This window comes from Neoarius graeffei, chromosome 8, assembly GCF_027579695.1.
Source record: "Neoarius graeffei isolate fNeoGra1 chromosome 8, fNeoGra1.pri, whole genome shotgun sequence".
Lineage (NCBI taxonomy): Eukaryota > Metazoa > Chordata > Actinopteri > Siluriformes > Ariidae > Neoarius > Neoarius graeffei.
In genome coordinates this window covers 87,736,622-87,747,853 of record NC_083576.1, presented here as the reverse complement: position 1 = coordinate 87,747,853, position 11,232 = coordinate 87,736,622, and the positions used below count along the sequence as shown (strand labels likewise).

At 42.6% G+C, this 11,232-nt stretch overlaps 1 protein-coding gene across 1 annotated transcript in view; it reads left to right on the top strand.

Annotated features, from left to right (window-relative positions):
• Positions 1 to 9,829, top strand: part of elmo3 (engulfment and cell motility 3) — a 95,131-nt gene extending 85,302 nt beyond the window's left edge. Inside the window, exons 17-21 of the mRNA XM_060928441.1 lie at positions 3,695 to 3,807; positions 5,477 to 5,581; positions 5,936 to 6,015; positions 8,894 to 8,974; positions 9,093 to 9,829. Coding sequence (XP_060784424.1) covers positions 3,695 to 3,807; positions 5,477 to 5,581; positions 5,936 to 6,015; positions 8,894 to 8,974; positions 9,093 to 9,305 — 592 coding nt within the window. The 3' untranslated portion in view covers positions 9,306 to 9,829. The remainder of the gene's footprint in view (positions 1 to 3,694; positions 3,808 to 5,476; positions 5,582 to 5,935; positions 6,016 to 8,893; positions 8,975 to 9,092) is intronic.
• Positions 9,830 to 11,232: the final 1,403 nt, after the last annotated feature.

Here is an 11,232-nt window from a genome sequence, read left to right as displayed (position 1 = left end):
CATTTGTTTAGCTCGTGGGGGGTTTTAGCTCGTGGGCAAGTAGTTCAGAGTTTAAGAGACTCTTCATACTGTACCGGCTGAGTTTTCAGGTGATGGAACATATTTGTAGTGCTGCTGCCTTTCGCGATGACAGGTTTTGTTTTTTTTTTGCACACTTTACAAACTGGTATTTGCTGTTCCACGTCCTCCTCGCGATATCCAAAAAATGCCAGTTGACTGACCCCTTACTAGTTCTTTTAGGAAGTAATTTGTCGCTGAAATTGACAGAGCTTACACGGTAGCCTATGCAACACCAGCGATTGCACGAACTGAGTCAGCGCTGTAAACCGGAACCAGGAAATCTTCCCGCCGGCAGTGTTGCCAGATACTGCTAACGTTTTCCAGCTCAAAATATGTTCAAAACCCGCCAAAATGCACTTAAAACCGCCCAATCTGGCAACACAACCGAAACTAGAAAATCTTCCCGGAAGTTCCTTTCAGCACCAGGATTGGTTGGCGAGTGCGTGACGTTATTGTTTTCTTTACCCTTAGGCAGCCTCTCACGTTACTGCCTGAGGGACAGGGAGAAAACCACCGGACAAGGTTTTAAACAAACAAGTCGGAAGATGACCATAAAATACTCGATAGTTACGATATAATAATTTTATGTATCGCACACAGAGTTTTCGCGATATATTGAGTATATTCGATATATCGCACAGCCCTACTTTAAAATGACTCCGGGTCTTCAATGATGAGGTTTAAGTTGTTGGAACTCGCTGTAATTTATGCACATGAAGAAAACGTCACTGTGTATTAGGGCTGGGCGATACGATGATGTAATATCGATATCGTGATAAATTGGGTCACAGTATGATTTTCTAAGATGCTGTGTATATCATGATGTATTTGTATTCATTTTAAAGTGCCTCTTTTTTTGTCAGTTTTGTACTTAATCTTTAGAATATCATCTTAACAGATTTTAAAATGTCATCCTTTCAATTTTTAAATTTAATTTAACACTTTTTTTAAAAAGTTGTATGCATAAAATATAAATTACAATCAACCAAGTTTATTAATGTTTGTCTGGAAGTTTCTAGAGAAAAAGCTATTCATATGTCCTGCAGAAATGTCTTTGAGGATCCTGATCTTTTTGACGTATCGTTCCACCCCTACCGTGGAGATGAATTGTATAATTGTATATAATTCTATCCACATTCACTGGATATGAGCAATCGCACGCTCTGATTGGCTACTCTACTACTAGGATATCAGCTCATATACCATGAGTAGAGAAAAACAAAATGGCGGCGCGTGTTGCTGAACCAACCGAGGACGAAATAAAAACTCTACTCGAAAACAAATCCCCAAAAATATGAAAAAAGAAGCAACAAAATATGAAATGAAAGAATTTGATGGGAAGATCCTATCTTTTTTTTTTCTCCAATAATTATCGCATTTTTCACAGATTGCTCCTGTTATTTCGCCGGTTTGCCTACATTCTAAGCGAAAATTATTTTGTCAGACGTTTTGTATAAAGTTTTTTTTTTAATTTATCGAATTCGCAAAAAATAAAAATGCTGTGTTTCTCAAAATCCAGTGAATGTGGATAGAATAAAACAGTTATTCCACTCAATCTCATTGTACATGGATTATAGATAACTCGGTGCTACGCGCCTCATCTGCTATCAGCTCATGTACGACTCGATTTCGTGGAATAACTGTTAAATGTTATCGAGGCGGCCATCTTGAATGACCGGAATCATGTTTTTCTTCAGCGCAGAATGGGATCATTCGACAAAACTAGACATTAGGTGCCAGTTACCGTAAAAGCAGGAATTGCAGCAAAAAGAAAGAGGTGATGCATGTGATAATATAAACGTGAAAAAAAACAGACAGACTGTTGTACAGTGGTGCTTGAAAGTTTGTGAACCCTTTAGAATTTTCTATATTTCTGCATCAGTGTGACCTAAAACATCATCAGATTTTCACACAAGTCCTAAAAGTAGATAAAGAGAACCCAGTTAAACAAATGAGACAAAAATATTATACTTGGTCATTTATTTATTGAGGAAAATGATCTAATATTACATATCTGTGAGTGGCAAAAGTATGTGAACCTCGAGGATTAGCAGCTAATTTGAAGGTGAAATTAGAGTCAGGTGTTTTCAATCAATAGGATGACAATCAGGTGTGAGTGGGCACCCTGTTTTATTTAAAGAACAGGGATCTATCAAAGTCTGATTTTCACAGCACATGTTTGCGGAAGTGTATCATGGCACGAACAAAGGAGATTTCTGAGGACCTCAGAAAAAGCGTTGTTGATGCTCATCAGGCTGGAAAAGGTTACAAAACCATCTCTAAAGAGTTTGGACTCCACCAATCCACAGTCAGACAGATTGTATACAAATGGAGGAAATTCAAGACCATTGTTACCCTCCCCAGGAGTGGTCGACCAACAAAGATCACTCCAAGAGCAAGGCGTGTAATAGTCGGCGAGATCACAAAGGACCCCAGGGTAACTTCTAAGCAACTGAAGGCCTCTCTCACATTGGCTAATGTTCATGAGTCCACCATCAGGAGAACACTGAACAACAATGGTGTGCATGGCAGGGTTGCAAGGAGAAAGCCACTGCTCTCCAAAAAGAACATTGCTGCTCATCTGCAGTTTGCTAAAGATCACGTGGACAAGCCAGAAGGCTATTGGAAAAATGTTTTGTGGATAGATGAGACTAAAATAGAACTTTTTGGTTTAAATGAGAAGCGTTATGTTTGGAGAAAGGAAAACACTGCATTCCAGCATAAGAACCTTATCCCATCTGTGAAACATGGTGGTGGTAGTATCATGGTTTGGGCCTGTTTTGCTGCATCTGGGCCAGGACGGCTTGCCATCATTGATGGAACAATGAATTCTGAATTATACCAGCGAATTCTAAAGGAAAATGTCAGGACATCTGTCCATGAACTGAATCTCAAGAGAAGGTGGGTCGTGCAACAAGACAACGACCCTAAGCACACAAGTCGTTCTACCAAAGAATGGTTAAAGAAGAATAAAGTTAATGTTTTGGAATGGCCAAGTCAAAGTCCTGACCTTAATCCAATGGAAATGTTGTGGAAGGACCTGAAGCGAGCAGTTCATGTGAGGAAACCCACCAACATCCCAGAGTTGAAGCTGTTCTGTACGGAGGAACGGGCTAAAATTCCTCCAAGCCGGTGTGCAGGACTGATCAACAGTTACCGCAAACATTTAGTCGCAGTTATTGCTGCACAAGGGGGTCACACCAGATACTGAAAGCAAAGGTTCACATACTTTTGCCACTCACAGATATGTAATATTGGATCATTTTCCTCAATAAATAAATGACCAAGTATAATATTTTTGTCTCATTTGTTTAACTGGGTTCTCTTTATCTACTGTTAGGACTTGTGTGAAAATCTGATGATGTTTTAGGTCATATTTATGCAGAAATATAGAAAATTCAAAAGGGTTCACAAACTTTCAAGCACCACTGTATATAAAGTTATTTGAAGAGCGAATATAAAAGAGATTTGCTATTACTTATCTCCAGCGCAAAACTAAAAAAGCGAACGTCTGACACCAAACATGAATTTGAACGAATTTCTTTGCCAAAACATCCCTTTAAGAAGAGGAGGGTATAACAGGTGTGTGTGTGTGTGTGTGTGTGTGTGTGTGTGTGTGTGTTAATTTGCACAGCGAGCTGAAGGAGCGTCTGAAGCCGGAGTTGCTGGAGCTGATCAGGCAGCAGAGACTGAACCGTCTGTGTCACGGCACTCTGTTTCGCAAAATCAGCAGCCGCCGGAGACAAGGTGAGAAACTCCGCCCTCGCACACGATCAGACCTAATCAGAGTCGGACCAGGTCCAAGCTTTTCGACCGTTTTGATCATCCACCCACTCCTACACTGAACACTACACGTTCCTCAAATCCCCTCCCCTTTTTTATTGTCCTTAAGACATCCGAGAAGTCTGTGAGAATTCATGAGAAGTGAATCCACCTTTTAAAAGAAATAAACCTCATTCCATCTCGCAGTGAGGTGCCTTTACTTCCGTTTCCATCAGACAGTGCAGGAATCACATCACACGCAAAATGTAATTTTGACTTAAAATATCGCTTACTGTCACTTTAAATTTCAGAAAGCAGACAAAATGGCTGCCTTTTCTGCAGTCTTCCATCAGTATGTGATGTGGCGTGGAATTACGGCTCATTCAGCGAGACGAGTTGTGAGATCGTGGTGCGCGCCCTCTAGTGGACGAATACTGAATTGCTAATAGCTACCAGAAGAACAAGTTCACGACTTTGCCTTTTTAAGCATACGATTCATCTTGTTCTTGATTCTAAGATCCCTGTTCTTGGCTGCAGGAGTGGAACCCGATGTGTTCCGTTTTCTGTTGCATGCTGAGATGCTTTTCTGCTCACCATGGTTGTAAAGAGTGATTATATGAGTTACTATATCCTTCCAATCTGTCCATTTTCCTCTGACCCGCTCTTATCAACAAGGCGTTTGTTTCCACCCACAGAACTGTCGCTCACTCACTCAATGTGTTTTTTGTTTTTTGCACCATTCTCTGCAAAGACTGGTGTGTGTGTGTGTGTGTAAACCCCAGGAAGGAGATCAGCAGTTTCTGAAATACTCAAACCTCATACACATCTGGCTCAAACCAACACCCGTACCACAGTCACACAAAATTTGAGATCACAATTTTTCCCATTCTGATGTTTGAACATTGTGAACATTAGCTGAAGCTCTTGATTTGTATCTGTGTGATTTGATGCATCGTGCTGCCGTCGAAGGATTGGCTGATTTCGAGAACTGCAGAAAACGGCAGGTGGATGGAGGAGTGTTCCTCTGAGTCACGTGAAGTCAGCCATCCGCTGCTCGTGCTGCATCACAGGGTGGCGTAACACACTCATAAAAGATAAGCGCTATCTTATCCGTGCTCTTTCACTTACATGTACTCACAGCCACCCATGTTTGCCTAGCGGCCCTGTGATTGACAGGTGAGACAGAGTACGCCCCGCCCACTCAGACACCATGACCAATTTGGTTCCAAGCCCTGGATTCCAGTGATATGACACGCCTACAGGGTCGCAGGCAAGCTGGAGCCTATCCCAGCTGATTACGGGTGAAAGGCGGGGTTCACCCTGGACAAGTCGCCAGGTCATCACAGGGCTGACACATAGACACAGACAACCATTCACACTCACATTCACACCTACGCTCAATTTAGAGTCACCAGTTAACCTAACCTGCATGTCTTTGGACTGTGGGGGAAACCGGAGCACCCGGAGGAAACCCACGCGGACACGGGGAGAACATGCAAACTCCACACAGAAAGGCCCTCGCCGGCCCCGGGGCTTGAACCCGGACCTTCTTGCTGTGAGGCGACAGCAGTAACCACTACACCACCGTGCCGCCCTGGGCTTGTTTTGTTTTTTAAATTAATTTATTTTAAAAATTGGCCACTGTTAATTTCAGATAAGCTGTGGTACTGTCGGCTTTCCCCGAACCACAAAGTCCTGCACTATGGAGACGTGGAGGAGGAGACGGAGACGCCGTCCATCGAGAGTCTACAGGACAAGAGTGAGTGACGCGCTCGCACTTTCCTCCACACTGATTCAGTCAAGAGCGAATTTACTAAAGAAAGCAGTGTTGCGGTGGAGTGCAAAAGTTTGTGCACCCTTCGGAAATTTACATTGACCCTAATTTGGTGTGAGATTATACTCTGAAACAAAATGGTCTATAAAATATTAATAAAGTGTGATAGATACAAACCTTTCAACTGATTATTTTCAAATTTTATTGGTGCATCCTTTTTCTATAGAAATTTTCTGTTATGCGGCATTTTTCTAAAAAATGTATTTATTTATTGCTTGTTTGTGCTGTATATTTTGAATCACTTTGCATTTTTTTTTCCCCCCTCTCATTTTTCCCCAGTTCCTGTGGCAGATATTAAAGCCCTGCTGACTGGAAAAGACTGTCCTCACATGAAAGATAACAAGGGCAAGCAAACCAAGGTTCGTTGCTCTTCTTTCTTCTGATGTGCACCCCCCCCCCCCCCCACCCTTAAAATGTATTTATTTTTATTTTTTAAAAAAAAAAGCTACGTTTAAAATTTTGTCAATACAATTTAACAAGTTCTGTTTTTTGGAACGGAAATAATTATTCTGTTTTTTTTTAACATTGTATCAAATACTTTTGAGGTCCCTGTTAAGAAGCACTTAGTAATTATTAAAGTTGCATTAAATTCATTTTTATTTTTTATGAAATGATCACCACACTAGGGAACCGGGGGAGAAGTGATGCTGCATTGTTTAAAAAAAAAAAGACCATCATGTTTCAGTGTGCAAATGAAGAACATAAAATGGTGCTTTAACGACGTGGATGAACAGGAACGGTTGTGATTTTGTATATTTATTAGTGCTGTCAAGCGATTAAAATATTTAATCGCGATTAATGTCGCGACTGTCATAGTTAACTCGCGATTAATCGCAATTTAATCGCACATTTTTGTCACATGAAAAACCATTGTAATTCTCTTATCAGCATAAAAAAGTGAATGGGCTTGCTCACCGTTCGAACTACGGGGGTACTCGGGGGATCCGAGAGCCCCTGAAACAGACATGAGATCCCTTGAAAACGTGATTTGGGAAATGTTGGGGGGGTCTCTAAAATATTGGCAAAATGATGTTTATTGACATAGCAATCGTGTGTAACGGGAAGCATTTGCATATCCGAAGTGAGCGCACGATGGAGAGCCGCGCTCTGAGACAAGCGCAAGCAAGGGACCCCCTGAAAATATCGGTATAGTTCGAACACTGGTTGTACCAATGTTTTTTTTTTTTTATTGCAGAGCATAACACGTCTTGTCACAGCCACTGCAAAGTCCGGCTGGAGCCGCCGATGGGAAAACGAAACCTAAGCCGAGCACCGTGGCTCTTCGGGGGAGGGCAGAGGACTCTGGCTGTGCGGGGCGTGGCATTACAATCTAGCTGCTATCGTTTTTCTAACCAAAGTCTCTGTTCCAAGTTCCTGGCAGTTTCAAAAGCTTATGAAAAACCTACATCATGTCACAGAGCGTTAATCTCGCGATAAAAAAATTATCGCCGTTAAAATTGAGTCAAGTTAATGCGTTAATAACGCGACATTTTTGACAGCACTAATATTTATACAATCTGGGATTTTTTTTTTGGGATGAAGATTAAATTGAAGGCATTCCTGTTGGTGTCCAGTTTATTTAACAGTTTAAACACCATCACTTTTCCCTCACACTACTCTTCCTAGTGTGTGTGTGTGTAACTCCTGTGTAAAACGTCCTTGGGTTTGTGAAAGGTGCTATATAAATTGAACTTATTATAATATGATCTTGTCTTCAATTCTGATTAAAGTGGTCAAAAACTTCAGGAGTGTTTTAATAAATCTGGTGTAATTTATTTTTCTTTTGGAATGGAATGTGTTTTAGAATGATTTGGCGTGACAGGTCGACACACAGGACAAGATGGAACGTTGTGTTAGCTGTTGAGGAAATGTACATGAAATAACGTGCCGCCCCCCCAGCTATAGCGATCTTGAAGTCACGTGACCGGAAAGTACACAACCGCCATCGTGTCGGTCAAAAACACCGCTGAATACTGCTGCACTCGTGTACAGAATGGATCAATTTCAACCGACGGACTACACGGCTCATTTTTCTAATGAACAGATAACTAGATATATGTCTAAAATAAACGAGCTACAGATTAATGACCCTTATGGCTTTCCGGACGGAGTTTTCACGACCGGATTTTGAACTGCCAGCGGAATACCCGGACGTGTATGATTACCTCATTAACTTTCCCTCGCTGTTCAGTGGTGAAGCACTGCGTGCTTATAAATCTCCGGACAGTTATCTTTACAGAAATTCAGGATTTGTCAGCGACTCAGATGTGGCATCTTGTAAACAAGAAAATGATCCTCACTGGATGGGTAAGTCACTTAAGTATTGAGTATAGCACTGACCAGCCGATTATAGAATAAGGTAATTCCAAATCGTCCGTGTTGTTTACATGGATCTGGCGTTGGAGAGGTAGAGGCTTGGCAGTGGAGGTTTGAGTAGCTGTTTTCTGAGCTTAGTCAACAGGCCGGCTCTGCCTGTAGCCTCGCTTTTGCTTCGGCTCCCGGCGCCGCCTCCTTCCCTTTGCTTCCGATAACAATCCACGGAGACCCCGCTGGTCTCGCAATCTGGTCTCGTCCGGAATGTTGTGCATGCGATGGAAATCGCTACAAACCGTCATTTTCTGCTGGAAACCAATGTCCAGTAAGTCCATACGGTTGTAGTGGATATTGAAGTCCGGTACAGACGAACAACACGCAAAAATACACACAAAAAACATAAAAACCGTGCACAGGTAGGGAGAGCTTGTAGCCGCAGCCGTTGTAGTAGAATTGTATATAGTAGGGTTTTCCAGAAGAAAAGGTAGAAGTAAAAACAGAAGTAGAACCAGAAGTAGAAGGCGGAATATGGCGTTTGACCGACACGATGGCGTCTGTCACAATCTGGATCGGCTGTGACAGACACGATGGCGTCTGTCACAATCTGGATCGGCTGTGACGTCACATGCAAGATCTCTATAGAATTAAATTGCGAGTTAGTATTTTATAATGAGTGTCTTAGATGTGGTGTAATATCACTGTGAATTCATTTGTAAATTATATTTTAAAAAGTATCAGAAAAACATTAGCTTCAACTTGAGGATGCCTGAAATTCTTTACTTCATATCTGGGTGGAGGGGGAAGAAGGGGAAAAAAAAACCCCGGATGGTTTTGGATTAGATTTGAGACGTGTCGAGTGCTGACTCTGTATAAAGTCCCCAGTCTGAGTCTCGAGAGCGTATTAATGGTGTGTTTATCCTGCAGGAGATGTTGGATCTGGCATTCAGTATTACGTACGATGTTGAGGAGTACAACCTGAATTTCGTCGCCTCCTCCAGAACAGACGTGAGTTAAATTTCATCTTTCCATTCACCCACTCCATTTTCATCTCTCTCATATACACATACACACCCCTCTCTGTTCGTTCTCTCTCTCACACACCTCTCTGTTCTCTCTCTCTCAGTTTTGCTTGTGGACAGATGGCCTGAACGTTCTCCTGGGGAAGGAGATGAGCAGTGATTCCATGCGCAGTGAGCTGGAGATCCTCCTCTCCATGGAGATCAAGCTCCGCCTCCTAGACCTTGAGAATGTCCCCATCCCAGACTCTGCCCCACCCATCCCCAAACCGCCCAGCAACTTGAACTTCTGCTATGACTTCAGCCAAGCGGAGCAGTAAGGCCAGGCGGTGGGGCGGGGCGTGGCGTGGCGTGGCGTGACCTCCTGCTGCTCCACCCGAGAAAGCCGACGGAGGAGAAAAAACAGGATGGAGCCAAGAGGCAGCGAGGGTGAGGACTGGACTTTGGGATGAGACTTGACCAGACAGAAAATCCCAGTGTGGGATGATGACTGAAAGAGATTCTTTTGAGAAACGGTCGATTTCTATGCTTAAGGCATCACGAGGGTGTATTTTATATAATATCGAAACCTTTTTTTTTTTTCCACGCCCTTTCCTAATGGTACTGCACTCATCTAATTTCATCATCTAAACTTGTTTGATTTGTAATTCTTCTTTAATCTGCCTTAAACTGGACTGCAGGAAGGTACTCGAGTGCCCTATTTGTGCTGCCAAGGTTCTGTCGTGGGATTGAGGAATTACTTGTACGTGGAAAACGTGTGATTTTACTCAAATCAACACAGTTTATCCGTAAACGTCACAGCCTGGATGTAGCACAGACACAGGAACATCACGCCTTGATGCGTCATTGAGTCAAACTGCTTCTACTGAGAAAGTGGCGTGTTCTCATGTTATATTGGAATTACGGTAATTACAGCACATGGTGACGGCTCAGAAGAGAGTCTACGCGGAAAGGTGTTGTAACCGTGGAAACGGGCACAATAGCAACATGCCGGAAGGCAATAGTATAAAAAGTAATAATATATAACTATACCGTTAATACTAGATAATATTTAATGGACCTTTTGTTGACTTTAAATGCTGCTGTTTTCACTTGTGGTGTTTCTAACGTGATGTTACACATTTTCCCAACTGGTACGGACACTCTGAGGTTCTTCAAGGGTTATTTTTAGGGTCCATTACATAATTAAGGGTTTAATCATCATCAGGGTCCCACTGATTCTGGAGCCTGACCTAGAAACACTTGGGGATGGTAGCTAATCCACCCACTGGCCAGGGAGAACCTGTGAAACTCGACATAAGGGGTGTTCACACGGCAACTTTTACTCCGGTGTATCACCGGGGCTGCCCCGGTAGAGCGTTCACACGGTACAAAGTTATCCCGGTGTCGCCCCTGAAAGCTGCTTAAACCGGTGCAGATCTAACCCTGCTCGGGAGGTGGTTTAAGAAATTTACTCCGGAGTAAATGCTAGTTTGCGGGGCAGCACTGATATAAAATGGGCCGTCTGAACGCTACAGGGGTAGACTCGCTACGCGTGAGGAGAGTTGATTACATACGGGCGTTGCATAATTTGCATCCTGGTATTTTGCGCTTACAAAATGGCGAATATCAACAACAACAGAACTGCGTGTCTTCCAGTGTTGCCAGATTGGGCGGTTTTAAGTGCATTTTGGCAGATTTGAACATATTTTGGGCTGGAAAATGTCAGCATTATCTGGCAACACTGGTGTCTTCATCCACGTTGTTTTCCCGACGCTTGGTGATGCCATGACAACCAGGAAAAGGAAGTACATTTTCACACGTGCATATTTCATTTCCGCATTATTACTATCGTATAGCACGGTCGCAAAAACTGCCGTGTGAACGCAAGTGGGACTGCACCGGCGCTAACACGCTTCTCTCTAGTAAGCAGGTTTGTGACGTGTGAACGCTCCACAAAATTTACACCGGTGTAAGATATATCGCAACAAAATACATCGGTGCAGCATCGATGCAAATATGTGCCGTGTGAACACCGCTATAGACAGTAACCTCAGCTTAGGATCGAATAAAGGTTCTTGGCTTCCAAAAATGTTCTACTTGGAAATCCTTTTCTACAACAGGAACACTGATTTTGGTTAATACCCTTAAACATTCTACATTTTCTAAGATCTAATTTTGCTGTAGATATGAAGATGTCATTACCGTAATTCCAACACAATATGAACACAGCCGAACACTGCAAATTTAAAGGCTTAAAATCGTACC